A 21,739-nucleotide genomic window follows, 5' to 3' on the forward strand; every position below is an offset into this window, starting at 1 on the left:
AAACACATAATAGAGATAAGAAGATAAAATTTCAACATGGCATATTTGAATTTTCTTTTAACTGCTTATATTTTAGCAGTAAATTTGGACTTAAAAACATCTAAACAGACAATGCTGAGAAGTGAAACAAAGGAATAAATAAATAAATACTGAGAAGTGAAATAAAGGAATAAAAGGAGCTGTGGCTTGAAATGCTTAGAGTCTATCAGTTTTTCTGATAGACTAGATCCTGTATGAGAAACACTGCACTTTTTCTTTCTGCAGTAGCCCCCCACAGAGGCCACGGCTGGTCAACTCAAACACAACAGGAACCTCATTCTTTGGAGTCGGTATTTACTCCTAATACTGTTCATAGGTCACTACTGTAGTGTCAGGACAGGCACAAGGTCGACTGGTATGACCCTCAAAGCATTTAAAAATCATTCAGAAAGAGTGCTGTGCTGCATTCAAACTGCTTGTTCATAATATATGATATTGGCTTGAAATGACATTTCTTCTGTCTTTACAATCCAAATATAATGTACTATAGTGGTGACAGAGTACAGAGGCATTTTCACACCTAACATAATTCTGGTTTCAAGACCAAAATCTTCATCCTTTGAAACCAATAAAGACCTTGCTAATAATGCCAACATATATGCACATACTAGCACACAAAATTGATTTTTTTCTAATAACAACAATATTCATTTAATAAAAAATTGCCTTGTGATTCCTATTTTATATAAAAGACCAAGACACTGGATTTTACAAAATGGAAAAAAAAAAAAAAGGAGATTGCAAATGTACTTGTAAAATCAGTCATGTGTGTTTTTCTTTAAAAATACTAATTGCTGCAGGATCAACCGGCACACATACATCAAAAAGCATACAGCAGTCTGCACTTTTAAATGTGCTATCATCTACCAAAAGTCTTGAGAGAAGTTCTGTCGCATTTCCACAAAACTACATTTAAGAGGGTTATCTCAAATGCAGGAAAACAAGGAATAAAAAAAATGTGCCAAGCTTAGGCTGTAGTTCCTTTCAGATTATCAAATTTAGCAGGGCAGAGCACAGCCCTACAATTCTACTGCTTGGTCTGAATGGACAAACCAGAGTCATTAAGACTGCTGACAGAATTCACACTGTGTGAGCAGTAAGTGACCACTTCTTCTGAAATGGGTGAATGTTTCTAGGAAAAATGAGTGTAAGAACCAAGCACATAATTTTTGAAGAGACTTCAGTACCTTTGCAAAGTAATTTTTTTGGGAGTACAGTTTGCATTTTGTAGCGGATGGTCTTTCGTCAAGCAAGGACTGCAGAACTGTAAATCATGACAGTGCAAACAGGAACAGCTGACATTTTGACTTCACAGTGCCATTCTCTGGTCTTCTTCTGAGCACAGGAGATAACTGACCCCATGGCAGATGCATTTGGTAATGGGAACAGCGTGCCAGAGGGGTTGCATGACTGGAGGAAAGGGGGGTTGCATGACTGGAGGAAAGGGACAGCGAATGCGAAGGTAAACCGCTGATCTCCTGATACTTGCTGAATTGGCTTCATCTGTGCCAGGCAATACAGGGACACCCCTCTTGCTCCTAGAAATTAATGAATTTGGCTGCACAGCTAACACAGCTAATGTCAGGTATTCTCACTAGTAGGAAATTGAGGGTCACTTCTTACACTTAAACTAGTAATTTGAAAACATCTGATAAATCTCCAAACATATCAAAAGTCAAAAAACCTATTTTCAACAAGTATGAAAGGTTTGTTTAATCAAACTTCTTTGACTCTGAACAGGTCTAGGAGCACGCAGAGAGCTGCTTTCAGGTGGGTGGCAATTAAGAAGCCACAGTTTCTTCATGCCCTTTAATCCTGTATTTGGAGCCTACTGGACAATGATCAGGACAGCTCCAAAATCAGCCAGCTGTACTTAGTGGCAGTACAGACTGGCCCATTTGACACAGATTACAGCGGCACGTGGGCACAATGTACCAGGGAGCTGAGAGGATTCCGCGTCCACCAGCAGCTCTGACCCCTTCCTTCAGTGAAGTCAATCAGGTTGTTAACCTGCTCAGGGTGGTTTCAGTCAATTTCCTTCTGCCCCATAGCTTTTGACCTTCTGACATATAAGATGGACGGACTGTCTGTGGGTTTGATTTAACATAATAGCACAGACATAAATTAGAAAGAAATTTAAAGAGTTCCTTCTGCTTTCTTTCAGGAACAATACTGCTAGTATCAACAAAGCCTGGATTTTAATACATGGAGATGGGGAATAATCCCATGAGACATAAAACTGACTCTGTTTCAGTTTTTAGAAGGACAGACAGGGAATGCAAAATATAACAAAATATTTCTATACTACAGAAAGAAGTGATCTAAACCAACCAAGTGCACCCAGGGAATAAAAACCTCTGCAATGTGGAGTTGAAAGGAAATATGTCCAGTAGTGGGTTGCAATTCTTTATTTCTGATTCATAGGTATATATATCCATACAATGCTATTAGATATCCTTGTATTGCTTAATCTATAATTTAAATCAGCATAGGTATTTTAGCAAAAAAATTTGCAACTACTAATTTATATTTCATCTGAGCACTCTGATACACAGTAGAAAAAATCCATATATAAAAGCTTGTATCTGTGCAATACATACTATATTTCTCTTTCAACAAACTACTGATTTAGTAATATTGATATGTTATTGTTAGTATAACATAGAATTGCTTTATCATAACATTAAAAAACTTTTCAAAATATATTAATAAGCAAAGATAACCACATTTTGATCCTGCAATCATTTTTTAACTATCACATCAATGCCCCATTTTGTGCCATCTGGCTTAAACAAATTCCTTTCATCTCAGGCTGCCACCATTATTCTGCCCATAATAACAATATTAATTTGTAACTTTGCTGCTTAGTAATTTCCCACAAAGCAAGTAGAATTAAACTCAACCCTGAGCTGACATCCACCATTAAAGTCACAAATCTCTTATACCCCACATAGGTCTCAAAGAGTGAATGAAGATTTGTGCTGAACCTCTGCTTTGTGGCGAACTTCTCTTCTAGTGGAAACTTTTCTCATCTATTGCGTAACACAGATCATGTGGCTCGTCTTAAGAGGCTTCAACTACAGGTCTACAAAAGATGCAACTTCATGCTACTAAATGCTTTAATAGTTTAGATCATAATGAAGCTTAATTAGCATCTGGAAGTCGATACAAATATTAATCTGTACATAAAACATTATCCCCAATATACTAAGTGACAGCACTTTTATAAGGCAGACACAAGCCAGGATTCAAATATCTGAGAAAAGGTGGACACTGCCAGACTCTAGTTTAGGACAAGGTTACAGAGCAGCAACAATGGTCAGCAGGATTAGGCCCTTCCTTTGTGAAAATTTACAGAACTGACAGAAAGATGTCATACAGCTGACTAGCAAGTAGAACAGAGACGCCAGCACAGAGCAGAGGGCACATATCCTGGTTTGCACTTTGGCCAATAAGAAAGCACTCTTCTGCCCTTTGACAATTTTGTCAGTCTTCATTACAATGGCTGAACAACTACGCTCATCACAACAGACTTGCTTCCCTGCTTGCAGACTACCTTGCAAATACAAGACAGAAACTGACAGAGCTGGAAATGTGCAAACCCCCCCAAAAAAACCAATCAAACTTTTAAATGAAGGACAGAACAGGACTTTCAGTTTAGATCCTGCTGAAAAAATGAAGGCTCATGCTCTACTGACTCCGCTTAAACCTTATGCCCCAAGAATTACTTTGCTTTTTTTCTCTTTCATCAATAATTCTGAACTGAAAGCAGGACTAGAGTTAGACCATACTAATAAGGTGCAACTTATCTTGAATTGTTAAGTCTAAGGATTTCTTTACAAAGTAAAGAATGCACAGATGTAATTCTAGGGCATACAAGAATCTTGTGAAAAAAAGGTAGTATTTCAGAGAGTATGTAATAATAAGACTTCCATTAGGACTTCCCAAAAGGCAGGCAAGTCAGCAGGTTTGGAAAATGCCTATGTGTATTCATTAGAGTAAGGGCAAACATTTGTCATTTTCTTGACTCTCATGTTTTTAAAGCCGACAAACAGAGATCACTAGATAATTAACTTGCACACTTCTGTAAAAGCATGATCTGAGAAACTAAAGCTATTTCTCAGTAAGGAGAAGAATTTACTGTAGTATCTTTTTTGCAAATAAATAGGACCCCAGCAAACAAAAGATGCTTAGGGTTTTTCCATTTTTATCTTTTTACTGGTGTGTTCTGTGACACAGACAATAAATACCATTATAAGACCTATTTTTATCTAATAGAAACACTTGGAGCAAAACTTTAACAAATCTTCCTAACAAATGAGTATGGCTTCCAGCTTTCAGCTCCCAGTAGGAAATAATATTTGATTCATATTCAGAGAATTAATAGCCTTTACAATTGGAGACAGGATGTCACTTGAAGACTCATAACTTTTAAAAAAGTGTTCTGGAAGATACAGACTTAGAAAGCAGCAATAAATTAATGCACCAAGGATTTTAGAATATATGAAAGTAATTTACAGGATTAGCTGCTTTGAGGAAATTATGCCTAAAATAAATATACTAAACAGAATTATTAAAAAAAAGTTAATTTCAGTTACTCATTCATCCTCTGGGAAGTCTAACGAGACTAATTATTATTTTTTAGTATATCACACTTTTCTCTGATCAAACAAAAAAGTCATTTAATGAAGATGGAAAGACTTTCAGACCTCAAGAAACACAAATTCATAACGGCATGAATAGTTTGCGTTGGAAGGGCCCTTAGGAATCATCTAGTTCCAGCCCCTTTCCCTTGAGCAGGGACACCCTTCACTACAACAGGCTACCCAAAGCCTGATCAAACACAGCCTGCCAAACTCAAGAAAGTCCTGCATAACTTCTAAAGTTATTTTTAAACAGCAAAGTTGCTGCTGCTCTGTGACACAAGCAAACTAACACTTATTGTAGCAACAACTATTGTGTTCAGCTATGCATAAACATTAATATGCTGAAGACAAAAATTAAAAAATCCCCATCCTCATTGACCTATTCATGAGGCACACTGTTGGTAAAACGGTATCCTTTTAAACAGAAATGGCACTCACAGAGAAACCAATGCTAGATGATATAGCTTTCCTAATGAAAACTGTTTCTGAAAACAACAAAAATAACCAGGACCCAAAATTCTGCTGTTTCCATGGCCATAGGATTGGCTCTTTTGGTCTTCTTGAACTGCTGAATGACAGGGGAAACTTATAAACCAAACAAAATTGACCAAATCACATATTGTACAGCGTGGTTGTGATTGTCTGGGTGATGAAAATCCATGGGAACCTTCTTCAAATGCCTGGCAATGATGCTTCTTATTTCAGGGTCATGTCAATCCTGTTTATTAAAGACAAAATTACAAAGAACAACAACAAAAAATTAATGAGTGCTCTGAAAACAGAGCTAGTTATTTCCCCAATCGTGAGCTCCCACAAAGTGTTTAGTAGCCTTATCTCTCATTTACTTAAATGCAGTAGTGAGAAATAACTTACATCTTATGTACATCTATGAAAGTACACACTTCAGTAAGTTATATTACTGTTTTATTGGAATTAACAACTACTTTTTCAGCAATTGCAATTTGAAGTGTATCACGTGTGGGAAGATCCACTGGTGGAATGACACAACAGTGTGGCAGGAATGGGTACTCCTAAAACGTACCTAAGCATACAGTTTTGCTACATAGTGCAAAGCATATGGCATAAAAACTTTAGAAGTATTCTTTAGAGTAAGAAGTTGTCTTCATAAATGTTGCCCCAAGATACAGGCTTCCTTAAAGAATACATAATTCAAAATTTCCTCAAGATTTATGAACTGTTACACAATGGTTCTTCCACTATGAATTATTTCCCAATATTTCTTTTAAAGTCATGGAGAGGTGAAAGGAGTTGAATAAAACAGAACAAAAGGGAGCATGATAATAGACAAAAGCCTTTGGAACAAAATGAAAGAGACAACAGAAGCAAACTAAGTGCTGGGCAGACTCCAGAGGTGCTTCAGCAGAAAGCATACAGAAAAAAAGTCTGTGTAAAACAGCTGTTCTCAGAGTGAAGGGATTTACATAGGATGCTATTTCCTGAAGAAATGACATGACAAATAAGAGATATGATCACAGGAAAACTATTGCCACTTCTGAAGACAGATTCATATTTATGCAGAGAAAATAAATGCCATGAATTAACATTAATTTGACCTTAACTATATTTATTTAACATAAATGTAAATTCTCTTCTCATATTGCTTTTTGCTGCCCAGCTTATTGTTTGAGAAAAACAGGAAAGCTGTTCAAGCCACAAAAGGTCAAAATCATGCACAGTCTTCAACGTGTCATTTTTTGTCCTTATGTCATCTTTTGTTCCTACTTTGAAAAACAATTTTCATATTGACTCATTATAGAATAAAACAGTGTCTGAGAAAAAAAGAGATGAAGTAAAATATGAGTTCAGGAATCAAGAATTTAGCTTACGGTTATAACCTATGTATAAGCTATCACAGAGTGATCGCTTACTAGAGCACTGCTTGGGTTTTTTTGGTTTTGGTTTTGTTTTTTTTTTAAGTGAAAACCAAAGCTTGAATTTATTTATGCAACTCTTTGCTACATACACTGTTAATTATTTGCCTGTTTATTAATACTCATGTTATTGGTGGAATCTTTTGTTGAGGATTCAGGTTTACTGCAGAGTATTTCCTGCACAGTGTGAGACAGCAGTGATTTCTGTATTTCTGCAGACCCATCAGACGGGCAGGGAGAGCAGAGGCCTCAATCCCTCTGCCCTGTGCACACTGGCCAGGACACACACTCCTCCTGCTGCAGGGCTGGCTCTCCTGACACACTGTTCCAGCAGGGAATTGCCAGCGCTCCTGTGACACACTGCACCTACAAACACTCCCACTGATCAACAGGAAGAGCAGCACTGCAGGGTTTTCCATTTCCATACTACAGTTCTGGAATCAGACAGAGCAATGGCACACCAGGGGACTGACACATTCCCATTTCCAAGGGAACAAGTCCATCTTTGAAAGGAAAATACGTAAAGATGTTGAGATTTAACCAGGAAAATAATTATGAAAGAAGCTGAGAAGCAGAAAAGCAAAGAGAAGGCACATGTTAAAAGTATGGCTCAGAAATCAAAGTAAAAGATAAGACTTTTAACCTTTGAATGAGAATAGCAAGTTTAAAATTTAGGATAATGGATGGAACCATCGTCACTGTGATCATCCTCTACTTTTTCTATCTGTTTTTAATATAATTCGATCAGAATATTCTCAGGCTAACAATTATATCTCTCTCTGCCTGGAAATGATTAAGGACGCCTCAAATACATTCCTAATGCAACACAAATGTAACAAATCTTCAGTATATAACACATACATAAAGTAAATAAAATATAAATATAGCAAAGCTTCAATACTTTGTCTGCTTGTACCATGTTGCTCCTGAATATTGTCATAAAAGTATTTAGGTCTCAAAAATGCTTTAAGGAGTCTACCCAGCCTCAGTTCCCAGCAGTATGGTTGTAAAGTAATGTTAAAATGTAATGACAGTATTAGGCATAAATTCTTACTCCTGCTCCACTGAAGCCATTTCTGGATCATTTGAGAGGCAGCTAGTTCTGGATACAAGGAAAAAGATGAGTAAACATTTTTTCTGTGTTGATTTCTTTCTCTTTTAAAATATGACATCAAATTTGGGGATGTAATAACTAACTGTACCTTTGACAGCACAAACACACAAATGTTGTTGTTTTTAGGAATCTAGGGATCTTAGTACCCACAACACACGTTAGTTTGAATAACAAAGTTTTAAGCTATTTCTTTAAGTTAGGGAAGGGAAATGCACTACAGTGATCTCATACATTCAACAGTAACAATAATCAGTGATGCCTCATGTGAATATTTCATTCCCCTTTCACTTGCTACACTGCGGTCTCTACTATTTTAATTGGAGTAACAAAAAAGCAACTTTTTTCAAGAGTTCTCAGTGCCATATGCATATGTTTATATTACAACATTGCATATACAATGCATTTGAAAATGTCTGAACAGAAGGGATAGAAGTTGTATTTCAAGGGGGGCTAGGCCTTTTAGTTTAACAAAATAGTCAGGTGGTATCAGATAACGGCTTATGTGAATTTATTGCTTCTGAGGCAGTGTTAACTCCTGGAATAAAAAAGCAGTGGCCAGTGTTTTAGGTATTTCTCTGTAACTGTTTTAGAAAGTGACCTCAGAAGAACTGAAGAAAAATGTGTACTGCAAAAGAAGGAACTTTTGGAAAAAGTACAGCAAAGAAGAAGCTGTAAATTGAAAATCCTGAAGTGCATAAGCAAAAAGAAGGTGACTGGAAAGAAATTTCAAAATTCAAAATCTTTAGTTACAAAAACTGCAAGGGAGAATGTTATACTAGAACCAACAGACACAGACTTCTCCTCAGAAATCTGGTGTACAATACTCACATGAGGATAGTGCATTGTACACTTTCTGAAGTTCTGCTCATGGAGTCATGGACTATGCACTTCTGAAGGGTTTCTTTGGTACTGTACACCATACTTCCACATTATATTCAAGTCAAAGCACAAAGTTATTATTTTAAAGTATCTGATCAACACGTGCCCCTGTTTTATTAAGTAACCACAGACAATATAATATTATTATCAAGTATTAATTCCACAGCCTATCCAGCCAACACTGGAAAGACAGAAGAATTTACCTACCTATCTCAACTGAGACAGCTAACCCTGATTTAATGAACTGTAAAAAAAGAAATACAGAAAGAACTACCTCTAAAAAACTGTACAAATCATCTGATATAAGAGGAGAAGAGTAGAAAATGTTTAATGATCAATTTTAATTGAGTATGTGAATTCAGTCATTCCCATGACTATAGAAACAATCACCAAAAAACCGCAGAAAAAAATTTTATAGTGCAAGGGTATGATTATTTATTACTGAGATCCAGCAGTACAAAAGCAGTGAGAGGGGAAGTCAATTCTCCAAAGGGGCAACTTACACAGTAATTGAAACTACAAGCTGCCTGTTGTACCAAACACAATGTACTACTGCATTCAAGCTACTCCTGTGAAACATTACAATGCCAGGATTCAGCTGAAAGCTATCTTACTTAGCTGTTTCTGAAGCTTCCCTCAGCTCTTCATCCAGTCTGCATGAGTAAAAGTTATTGATATAAAGAAACAGAGAAGCAAGCAGAGCATAAGAGTGAAGCAGAGCAATAGCAGAGCAAAGAACAAATACAGTACATGCTTTTGTAAGGCACCCAGTATGATTCAGGGCTAACCCTAAAGCTCTTCAGTTCAGTACGATACTATTTATCCCTGTGCTCAACCCACCTTAAATTTGTAAGTCCTTATTTAGCTCACTTGGAGGCAGAGACAGAGAAGCAGCAGGGGTCTGAGGCATGCCCAGTGGACAGAGCTGAAAGCATTCAGTTGCTCTATCAGGTAATGTTAAACTAGCTGCAGCCTGGGCCAAGTCAAGGACATTTACAGTTCAGTGAGTTTTATTTGCAAGGGAGGCTGATCTCAACAGCTTGAAGGGGAAAGTAAGATGCCATGTCTTTGCAAGTCCTCTCTCATTCAGCTGTTGAGGTCGCCTGCAGGTGAAAGGCTGTCACACAGATTCACTCTATTATGAGCAGCAGCATGGGCTAGAAAGCAAGTTTTACCTCATTCTTCTCTTAATACACTTATCTTCATCATACCTTACACGATAAGAATGGATGAAGGAAGAGAAAATATGTACAAGTTCATATACAACAATCATATAGTATCGTGCTTCACTGAAAACTACCAAGAAAATCACATAACCCAAATTTTGGCATTTCACCATGTACTTTCTAAAGGTGGGGTTTTTCTTGCCCATAGGTGGTATGCTTGTTCTTGGCGATGGAGCAATTATGAAGACAAAAGATGTTGTATTTTTCTATAGGAATCTCTCCAAATTTGCAGCCAAAGGGGAGCTATGAACTGAATACTGCTCTTCTCCCTGTGGTTTGAGAATAGCCACTCACAGTGCCTTGAATGCACACTGCCACTAAATCTGCTTATTACAACATCCTGAAATGCTTGCCACCAATGGGTGCAATTGTCATCTTTCCAGGTCTGTCTTTTTCAGCAAAATCATGATCTCTCATCTGGCTGCTGATGACGTGAAGCAGGCATTACCCTAAAACTCTTTAAGTGCTAAAGTTTCTTTGGTACTACGGCTGTGATCATTTCACCTTTGGTCTGAGAGGTGAATGGACTTTTTGAACACTTTTAAGTTCACAGGGAAAAAATGTCTGCAACACAGATGTGTGTACTGCCACAGTGTAAAACACAGCAAGGAAACAGACAGAAATTCTCTGAGGTTAGAAAAGGTAAGGTTTCTGTCAAAGGGAATCATAAGAAACTAAAATGTTTACAGGAATCAGAAGAAAATTTGTTAGGGATGTTAGAACATTAGGGACAACTCGTGGTCAGCTGACCAACAGCCTCTGCTCCACATTCTTATCATCACTCCACCCCTAAAGAAGTTACAGCAGCAAATGAACCTCAGTGAAAGTCTCTGTGACCCCTGATTTTGCAACTTGAATTTACTGTTTCCTCAACTGCTATTGCCAGACCTGAGCTTCCCACCTGCTCCCACCAGCAGCTTGACAAAGGAAATTGCTTTACAACTACTGTGAAACAGGTGTGAAAACTCCTGCCTGGGTTGAGGAGATCTATGACAACTGACCAGTCATAATGGAAATACAGTCATACTTGCACATCTACTCTTCAAAGTACCTTCTAGAATAGGCAATTCAAAACCTGGGACATTTGCTAAAGAGAACAATTAAAAATAAAATCCTGAACACAACATCTTTTTAATAATGACTACATGAAAACCATGATTTTTTCAGTCATGCTCTCAGTCTTTGTAAATCACTTCTTTTTGTTGCTTTCAGGTCTGAAAAAAAGTCAGCTGAGGTGAGCAATGCCAATCAACTTCCTACAATTTTTTAACAGATATTTTCCTCTGGAAATGACTGCATATTAGAAAACCTCTTCACATAAGCAGCAAGAACTAAGAAACTATCTTTCAGCATTTGTGAATTTAACCACAAGAATCGACAAGGCAAGGACCAGTAAACCTACAGAATTTCACTGGTCTTCTACTGAATAGGCTATCTTTTAATTAACATTTCTGCTAAAAGCCCTGCATGACTGAAACTTGAAAACTCTTCCACTTAAATAGAGGTAAAAGTTATGAAAACATACAGCATAGATGATTCCTCGGGAAAGGCCAAACAATTTCCCCACTCCCCTAGAAGTAAATAGTTCTTGTGTTTTGTGTTTCTGGTACACCGTGATGTCCTGCCACTGAGTTTGACAGTGAAATGTTTGAGGAACAACACACAATAATTTTTTAAAAAAACACGAAAGTGCTTTCTGTTTTTCTTACAGTCCTTAATGCTATTATCAGTTTGTGGAAATAGTTTCCATTAGAACAAGTACGTGCTATTGTACATCACTTACTTGACAATACTGTCTGGTATATGCACATATTCCATTGGAATCATCTCACGAAGCTCTGCCAATGTGTTGACGTACTGTATCTTACTGCTGAACTTAGAGCTGAAACACAGGAAAAAAGGTATTAATTGACATGCTAAAACCAAATGAAGAAATGTATTAAATGCATGAAATAATTAAGCATTTGGATATTCATGTTTCAATTACACACAGAGAGACTGGACTATTAATGTTTAATTACTCAAACAATCCACCTGCCACAGTGAAAAAAGGCTGAGAAGAGGCAAGTCCTGTGAGGTGGGATAACACCTTTTATCATGCCAGTCCTCTCTTACATAATGGCTCAGGTGTGAAAACTTCCCTGTGGGGAGGAACCAGGACTTTCTCACAGAGCCTGAAGGTATTCACCCCGACATAATTGGTGGAAGATAAACGACTCAGCTCCAACATCTTGGAAGGCAAGGCACTTGGGCAGTCCCACCAGAACTTGAGTGAATATAAATGCAATGGACTCTGTGTTTTATGGGCTTCCCCTACTCAATGAAGACAGTGACCATAACTTTGGCAAGACTGGAAACTTCATCACCAAGAAGACCAGAAGAAGAGGACCAAGCAGATGCCAACAGGATCACAGACTGATGATATCTTTTCTACTTTGTCTGTGTTTGTCATGCTCTTTCTCCTCTCCTCCCACCCACTCTATTTCTTTCTATCTCTCCCTCATAATTACTGCTAAATAAAAGTCTGTGCTTCAGCATATGGCCTTGTTTGCACCTTAACTCAGACAGAGTCATCTCTCTAATAATTTTAATAATCATATCTTAATGCAGTTCAGCTGATTATGAACCTACCTGAATCACATTATTAAGCCAACATTGTAAATTGCACTTCCTACATACCAGATAATGTGATTAGTTTTACAGTTGGAAGGAGATGTGTAAAGATTTGGAAAAGATTAAAAAATCCCTTACAGACTACTTACATTTAAAAAGAGACGGAAAGCATTACTTGATACGGATATAATCATAAACACAGTTATCAAGGGATTGTGATGACTCAGCATTTCTATTTTACACTAATTCTCAAACACAATAAAACTAAATTTCATCATTTATTCAGAAGAGCACAGATCTGATTGTGTCTATTCTTACTGCAGTGCCTTTCTATATTCTTACTGCAGTGCCTTTCTATCACGAAATAATGTGTTTATTTCAGCTGTGTTATATGATTCATTTATTGTGCTTATAAAATGATCACTTGGAAAAAAGGCTAAATTGTTCAGAAAACACACTTAAAACACAAGGCTATTTACTTGTCTAACCTAAGTTATTTGATAAGTGTAAGCTTATGAGAAATCTTTCTCATTTGGCCTACAAAACAATTTTTCACATTTAGCTCTCGTTGTATTTAGGTCATCTTATAATAGCAGTAATAGTGGCAAGCTCATATTGACCATATATATAAGTGTAGGTCTTGAAAAACAGAGCACGTTTTTTCTATTTACTGCTGACCTGCGAGTACAGCCAGACAACATGAAGCCTCTGAAATAGCTCTGAGCAGAAGGTTACTGCCCCTTTCCTCAACAGAGGTATCTTCCCAATGATGCAAAATGAGACAACTCATTTTGGGAACAGGAATACATGGAAGCGCTGTGAACAGTTGTTTAAGCTCACTCATTGTGATTTGTCTCTGTACCAAATTAGCATCACTAGGCACACAGAGTGATCACATTTTAGATGCAAGAATCACCCACAACTGTCCAGTCAAAGCATGGAAACATACAGATTCTTAGCATTTTATACAAATTGTTATCATAATCTGCAGCATCAGCATTGCTATCTAAGCTAACCTGGAAAACTGCAAGCCAATCATAAGCTTCTAAAGACAGTGGGAGGGGATTAAAAAATCTTTCAACGGGTAGTTTTTTTTCCTGAGTATTCTTCTGGGTCCACTAATTCCACTACAGCAACTGATTTCTAATTCCTTCATGTGGGAGCCACTGTATGGGCATCCCAGACAGAGTTTCTTTCAGATTTTAGGGAAAGCATACTGCCAATACTGGTAACTTTCCCTCATTTAAGTGTTTCTGTCAAATGCCAAGCATGTTTCACCACTTGATGAACCCCTTTGAAATCTAATTTCTTACCTAACACAGCTCAAGTAATTTTTGGCATGAATATCAACAGGAGTTCTAAAAGAGTACCTAAGATATATATCTGCTCTCTCTAGTTCTTTAATTCTATATATTCAAACAATGCTTTCTCAGTCAAGATGGTCCCACACTCCACTGAATTATCTTGCCAGTTTTTGAGGAAGAAAAAAGATAGAGCTGAGGTAGAACTGAGGGTATCTCACACTCAGCCACTTACCATTTTGTTGTCTTTCAGGTTTTTGATTTCTACTGTTTAGCCCCACATCTCAGCTGATATACAGTTAAAATTATGTTGGCTCCTTCAGCTATCTCAGTGAAATCTCTGCTTGCCTTGTGGCCAATTAATTTCTCACTCTAAAATTCCCACCGTGCCTGTCATGGGTTCAGGGAACAGCTGAGGGCTAGCAAACTAAGCTATAGTCATTGGCTTTCAATCCAATAAAGTTTTATCTCCTTACCTCCTGAAGAAAGGGAAAGGAACTCATCATGTTCTTCTATCCTTGGTAAGGGTCCAAATATCTCATGTCATCCTCCACAAAAGTCATACTAGCCATGTGTCCTGCCCACCTTTTCAGCTTCTATTTGCCCTTCACTTTCTTCTTGCACCAAGACTCAATCTACCTGGCCAAGATAGTCACTAGTGTTTCTTGTTCCACACTGCTAATCTCCTTTGCCAAACTATTTAGAGTAAACATTTTCTCCTGTTTCACAATGAAAAACCTCTCGTCACTGCTGCTTAATACAGCTACTTTGAATAAATGACTAATGAATTGAAACAGACATGACTTTTATAAAAGACCAAACTGTCATTTATGGGAGCAAATAGGATGGCAACTGAAATATCTCAGATATCAAATGCAACTCAGCAAATCCTCCTAACTACTGTTGATAATCCCAAGTTTTGTTTCACTTTTACTCTGGTATTCTGAGTAACTTTCAGCTTGGTCTTTAAGACAGCACATCTAGAAAGGAGCTCTGTTATGACATTCTGCCTGCTGCACTTTGGCTTCCCCAACCCCATGTCACTCTATCAGGACAGAGCACCCTGGGACTGTGATCTCCCCAGAGATCTCCACCTGCAGTGTCTTCACTTGCAGACTGTAAACAGAACTCCCTGAGATCTATCATGACACAAGTCATTCTCTGTGTGGCTTTTGTAGCTGAAGATTTGTCTCTTGCCTGAAGCAACTCTTTTTCACTCATGCCAGTTTGCTCTCCCTGGCTGCATACTTGCCTATCCTCTGCAGTGTGAGGTCTTTGAAGTTGGTGACTTTTTTTTTAAATTGTTTTACTAATCAAACCATTATTTTTGACAGCATTAAACATTTTTTGAATCCAAATGCATTCAAACACCTCAGGGTGCAGACAGTTCCTCTTGCATGAGCTATGAGCAGTAATGATATTTTAAAAACCCAGAACCATAGCCTAATCTTGTTCTGCAACCAGATTTTTTTAATAAGGTGATTATAGTTACATGCAGTCCCCTTTTCTATATGCCTTTTATCTAGATTCTGAACAAAGGCTATTTTAAGGAACTGAATTCTCAGAACATACACATACAGGTTTAGAAAACCATGCCTATGACTTCCACAACTAGATACTCATACTCACATGAATCACTTTTTTTTCCCTTATTCACCTTCGGAAAGCGAAATTCAATTTCCAAAATCCCAACATGAACTATAAAATGAGCACTATTCAGCGAAAGATTAACAGCCACAGTTTGATGATTTAGGGTGCTTATGTATTCTCAAGGACATAGAAAATCACAGGTATTTGCTACATACCTTATAAAAGGTCGTGTTACAGCCAGAATTGTCCTGATAAACCATGATGGATGAACAATTATAAATGACTTCAAATTCTTCCGTAATCTAAGTAACAAAAGCAATAGCTTCTTAGCAAAACAGAAAAACCACAAAAGATAAAGAAAGATCATACACAGTAAACCCTAGCATACAGGAGCGTTACAGAAATGGACACTATTTAAAATAATGGCTGTGGATCAGACAGGAAAACACTACTTACCGTCGATCAATCATCTGATAACATTTTTTCATCCAACCCAATCCAGGCATCCTTCTTCTTGGTGTTGCTCCATTCAAGTAGACAATCATATAGTCTTCAGCTACCATCAGCTCTAAGGTACTGATTACATATCTGACAAAAGTACAGATGTCAGTGAGCATATAGGGTACACTACCTGATTGATCCCAAACTAAATCAGGCAGTTGGGAATAAATGAAAGCAGATTGAACATTTTATGACAAGATAGGCCTTTCTTTTCCTTTAAACAAAACCAAATATTTAGCACTGATCACCATGGTACCTATAGATACACACAGCTAGAAAACCACAGTCTTACCTGTGCCTTCAAAAATATGTGGCTTCCTCACAACAACAGAGTTCTGCAGTGAGTTTTCAAGTATCATTGGTGAATTTGCTTTTTCTTAAAAAGTAATTAAGTCAGGAGATTTTGCAAGGGAGAACATGGCATCCTGTGAAGTCCTAGGAACTTCTGAAATTAACTCTTGAGAAACTTCTATTCACTGTTCTAATCACCAGTTTTGCTCAATACAATAATAAAAGATGTCAGAAGATACTTGTTTATACTTCATGTGATCCTTATAGTCCTGCTATCGAGTCTGTGACTGCAAAATACAAATACTTTGACACTCAAGCCCAAGAAAACCTGTCCATCTACCTGACATCTGATGGAACAGAGCACTCCATCACTTCATTCACAGTGAGCAAAACACTCCCAACACCCGTTATCATACTGTGCTCTTGGGACCAAATGCATTCTACCTAGAGAGCACACAACTCATTCAAATAGGCAGACAGTTAAATTCTTGTTGGGGACTACCTATGCAGATGATCCACTTAGATGTCCCTACTCCATGTGGGAGCTGATCATCACAGGAATGTTCAAATTGTTCTCTCTACTATCCAGCCTCAAGGCATGCCAATGTAAAAACTAGAATGCAAAACCACAAGTCACACCTTAAAAACCTGAATGCCTCAGTGCACTCACTACAAAAGGCAGCTCTATCCCTACGCATAATGGCCCCTTTCAGAGCTGTATGGAAATGCCTCACAATCTAATCTGACCCTTAAATTCCTTAGGATGCAATGTCTTTAGAAGAATTGTAGGAAATCTAGTTCTCACCAGAGAGTGGTATTTTACCTGGGCATAAAGCAGGCAAAATTAACTAGACCAGTTCCATGCATTTGGTAAATGCCATCCAAATCCCTCCCCCCTGAAAGCATTCCACTGCTCATTCTTACCTTGCAGTTGTGCACTCCCTGCTTTTGCCTCACATTTGTGAAGGCTTATGTCTAACAGTGATACAGGAAAGCAAGGGATTGCATGGACATTCTTATGCATAAAGCCTCATTTAATAGCTACTTCAACAAAGCTACTATTCGACTGATTGTAAGATTATCCCTTTCCACATGGCAGAACATCTAGTGCTTCAAAGGCACTTAACACTGAAACATACAAGTTTCTAAGTGCAAGTGTGTAAGTATGTATTAAAATATGACAAGACTTTCAGTCATGGAAATGACTGAAAATGTCCAAAATGTCCAAAAATGTCAAGGGAGCAAGAGTTCCCTTGCAAATTATACCTATCTAATAATTTATTATTTTATAATAATGGCAATTTCTTCATTATTTGAAAAGATGGACAGAAATTTTCTCATTGACTAGAACAAATGAATCACTGAGAAAGCAAAGTGCTGGTTTTGTTTTCAATGTGTAGTTTTTCAAATTGAGATTATTTAAAAAAAATTTATCTGTGGACTAGCTTTAATCTGACATCCAGGCAACCACAAATTAAAAAGTAGATTTTTTTAATGTGGTTCTGCACTATCTACAAAAACTGCTGTAGAAGATGTTTCAAGAATTTTCACACAAATTCATCCCTTCAAAGACAATTTTACATAATTAGTTAATATAAAAAATAGGAAGAAGATAACTGGAAATGTGAAAGGAATTCAGATGGGAAAGGAGCTGTTGAGGACAGTTGTTAATCAGAAACTAGAGGTAGCTTATATGCTACCAGAAAGATGCTGCATAAAAAAAGAGATTCAGTGGTTTGCAGGTCTCTCCAGATCCCTATATAATTCAATAGTAAAGAATTACCAAATATTTAAAAATATCAGTTACTGTATATTTAGCAAACTATTGTACTCTCTCTCTTTCCATGTAGACCTAGAACGGAAAGAAAGAGTTGAACTTTCTCCTTTTTCTTCTTTTCTTGGAGAGACCCAACTGTCTACATGACTTAAAATAAGCTGCAAGTTCACAGTCAACATGAACTCACATTTTTATTTCTACTCCAGAAAAAGTGACTTACAAAATTGACTTCAGCAATATACTTAAGCCATGTAGAAAAGGCTCTTAAGGCTTTCTCTGCAAAGTTAATTTCTCACCAGTTCTATCTGAACAAGGGTCTTGGGTGAAGACAAAGAACAACTATTGAATGTCAGTCACGGTTACAGTCAGCTTTGTTCCTTACTTATCAAGTTAAAACCACTGAAGTAATTCCTTCTTCTCTTCTAAATCACTGAGCATTGTGTGTATCAGTTACTATAGATCACATTGCATTCTTAGAGGCTCAACCAGGCAAATGATACCAGTTGTTCTGACCACAAACTAAAACACTGAGTCTTGATTTTCACACATAGAGACAATGTTAAAGGCACTGGGTGCCAACAAGTACTTCTTCACAGGCTGGAATATTAAGCAGACCTGGGTCTGTGCTCTCAGTGCCTTCTAAGCTGCACTGAGCAGTAATAATAAATATTACTTACTGCATTTTAGCACAGAAAACATTGGAATGATTGATTTTTTTAACAGCTGTAATTGGAAGTAGCTGCAGGCACTTCAGGAGAGAGTTGCCTTCAAAATTTTGGGCTGCCAAACCAATTGCTATTAGGAATAATTTTCCTGTGATAGATTTGGGGTTATGTGTCCAAATTTGTGACCTGCCCAACTGGCCCCTGCCACTTCTAGCTGAATCAGAAGCAGCTGGAGTCAGGAAGCATAGTTAGAGATGCTTGTGTCAGCAATTGCCATTTATCCTGTTTTTAAAAAGCAAGTGTCAAAAAAAGGCCCAGTAACTCCTAAACAAAAAACATGTTCAGGGATACATCATAATAATAAACAATGAACAGTGAAAAACTGTCAAAGCCCCTGCTGATTGCTCCCAGCAAGACCTGGAAATTATTACTGAAATTGTGTAAAGACTGTAGCCCCAACAAGGTGAAGATATCACACTCCTTGGCTTTTAGAGAGATACTAACAGTCAGATTTGGTCCGGACAAATGCACCTTAATTTGGGAAGGTGAGTAGGTAAAGGATACCAAAATAATACCCCACTGGGCAGTTTATCTAAAACTGCTTTTTTCCTTGTCACTCCCCTTCTAATGGCCAAAATTACCTCTTAAGGAAAGACAGGTTACCTCTCACTGCATTATTCTGAGTACTAACTCAAAAGACTTTGTCACATTGCTCACATATCACTCACAGGAAAAGATTTTCCATGACATAGTTGTAATCAGCTCGACTGCTGTCTGGCAAGAAGCATGCCGCAAACACAATGATAGCATTCAGACCATCACCATAGTATCCTGTGGAAAAAAAAATGAAAAAGCATTTTTATCTTATCCAAAAGCTTTTAACAGGATAATTTTTTAAAATCCTGTAATAAAGCCACTATGTGTACTGCTGAAGCATCCCAGAATGCTTCATACTGAAGGTTTGAAAATATATGAACTATTATAAAGTGATAAAGAAGTTGGACAGTCAGCTAAGCTGAATCCTCAAAAAACACACACACCACAACTACTAGTAAACTTTTTATAGTGACTAGCAAAAAAAACCCTCTAAAGTTTCTACTTCCAGTTCATTGCAGCTCTATGGCAATCATGTACTGAATGCTCACCTCAGACTGAGGAATAAGGGAGTAAAGAAAATATCCCTCATTTGTTGTCCTGCAAAGTTTGAATTATGTTTGGCAAAGTCTTGCAGTCCAATCTCAGTTGGCCTGTGCAGCTCCAACGGCTTTAGAACATTATGACTGCACTCCACTATCCCTTAAAAGCTCCTGGGGATCAGTTAAATCCTCTGCTGCAAGTTTTGTGTAAATTACTTTTTAACCTTCAATGCTCCACTTGTCCAATACTGGCATTCTCTGGGCTGCATCACTGCCTAATGATAGCTGTTAATCTTCAAAGCTGTAGCACTACCAGTCCAGGGCCCAGCACGGTTGCTTATTATCCAAAAGAATATGTTTCTGTTTTATGATGGATTAATGCTGATTAATTGTCTCCACAACCCTCTGCAGCTGCCATGGATTTTCTGTATTTATCATAAATAATAAATAAAAAACATTCCTGCATTTCAGTTGAAGGTTTTGCTTAAAGTATACATGCAACAAGGAGGGGATCTATAAAGATGCCGTAGGAATGGCTGTAGGTAGACAGCACTAGTGATGCAGAGACAGAAGACAGATATACTCAGAGAACCTTCAAAAACCTTTTGAGTCTAGAAAAAACAGACACTAAGGGAAAGATTATAGTATTTGTGAAGGAAACTTCAATTCCCCTCAGGAACAGGTTTTTATGACAAAAATTAAAGGCTTATACTAACACTTAAACAACCTTTGCAAAAGGAGATTCTAAGACTTTTACAGTGCTTTCTGGATACTGAAGAGCAATATCCAAACCTAACTAAAGTGCTTATGAAATTGAAGTCCTGTTTTCAGCATGTATTCTTATTAAGCTAGATTATTTGGAATTGTGCTGGTTTCAGCTGGCAGACAGCATGTTTTCTTCACAGTGGCAAGCATGGGGCTGTGGTTTTGATTAGCACTGAAATCAGAGGGCTGATAATACAGAGATGTTTTTATTATTGCTGTGCAGTGTTCACAAAGCACCAAGGCCTTTCCTGCTTTTTATACTGGCCCCCCTACCACTCAGAGAGCAGGCTGAGGATCCACAGGAACTTGGAAGGGGAAGGGGAGATTGCCAAGACAGCTGACCCCAATTGACCACAGGGATATTCCAGACCATATGGCATCATGCTCAGGAGAGGAAGAAGGAGGAAGTAGAAGGGGACACTTGGAGTGATGGCCTTTATCTTCCCAAGTGTTTTATGTGATGAGGACCTGCTCTCCTGGAGATGGCTGAACACCTGCCTATCTTTGAGAAGCAGTGAATGAACTTCTTGTTTGACTTTCCTTGTGTGTACAGATTGTGCTCTGTGTATTAAGTTGTCCTTATCTCAATCCAAGACTTTACTCATTCTTACTCTTCTGATTCACCATGTGGGAGTCAGCAACTGACTGTGTGGGGCATGGCTGCCAGCTGGGTTTCAACAACAACAGGCAAAAGCAGTATTTCTCTCCCCCTCAGGTTTACAAATAGGGAGGACATTTCCTTCCTTCCACAAATTTAATAAAATTTATATATAAATTTTATATATAAAATTTATACATAAAAAGACTTTATAATAAAGCAATCTGTCCAGCTGGCAGGCTCAGGAATTTGGCAGTAAGAGCACATTATGGCAGGTGCATCCACTAAATTACACAGCACAGTTTGCAGTTCATGGAAAGCAAAACAATTATGTGCAGATGCTAACTAACAACACACAGAAGAAAAATCCACAGATAAATCTAAGCCCTTTTTTTCTCACACATGCTTGAGGAGAAGGAATGTTCACCCTAGGGACAAGTGTATTTTAATTCATCACTAAATGCCAATAAAAGCCATCTGCCCAAAATCTCAGCCTAAAGCAAAAAAAAAGATCTCAAAGAAATTTCCCCAACAGGATATAGTAAAGACAATCTCATACCTAGGCTGCCAAATCTACTCTCCCCTTTCTTATTTTATAGCTACAGCCTAGGTTCTGCATTTGCTGTTATCTGTCACTTGGTAGGGAGGAATGTTCAGTAGATCTTTGAATCAAGAAATGCTTGATTTGATTTCCTATTGACTAATT

General features: G+C 37.7%; 1 protein-coding gene across 8 annotated transcripts in view; it reads right to left on the bottom strand.

The window, feature by feature from the left end:
- Nucleotides 1-2,432: 2,432 nt before the first annotated feature.
- Nucleotides 2,433-21,739, bottom strand: part of PRUNE2 (prune homolog 2 with BCH domain) — a 129,436-nt gene continuing 110,129 nt past the window's right edge. For 3 of the 8 annotated variants that reach the window (XM_074532242.1, XM_074532241.1, XM_074532247.1), the window contains 8 exons: nucleotides 19,263-19,365; nucleotides 15,757-15,888; nucleotides 15,516-15,602; nucleotides 11,580-11,678; nucleotides 9,746-9,781; nucleotides 9,185-9,223; nucleotides 7,632-7,679; nucleotides 2,433-5,403 (listed from right to left, as the gene is read on the bottom strand). In XM_074532242.1, the coding sequence (XP_074388343.1) occupies nucleotides 5,382-5,403; nucleotides 7,632-7,679; nucleotides 9,185-9,223; nucleotides 9,746-9,781; nucleotides 11,580-11,678; nucleotides 15,516-15,602; nucleotides 15,757-15,888; nucleotides 19,263-19,365 (566 nt within the window). In that variant the 3' untranslated portion in view covers nucleotides 2,433-5,381. Of the gene's footprint in view, nucleotides 5,404-7,631; nucleotides 7,680-9,184; nucleotides 9,224-9,410; nucleotides 9,496-9,745; nucleotides 9,782-11,579; nucleotides 11,679-15,515; nucleotides 15,603-15,756; nucleotides 15,889-19,262; nucleotides 19,366-21,739 lie in introns of all 8 variants that reach the window. The other 5 variants (XR_012577998.1, XM_074532244.1, XM_074532243.1 and 2 more) reach the window with 5 other exon arrangements.

The sequence above is a fragment of the Zonotrichia albicollis genome, chromosome Z (assembly GCF_047830755.1).
Source record: "Zonotrichia albicollis isolate bZonAlb1 chromosome Z, bZonAlb1.hap1, whole genome shotgun sequence".
Lineage (NCBI taxonomy): Eukaryota > Metazoa > Chordata > Aves > Passeriformes > Passerellidae > Zonotrichia > Zonotrichia albicollis.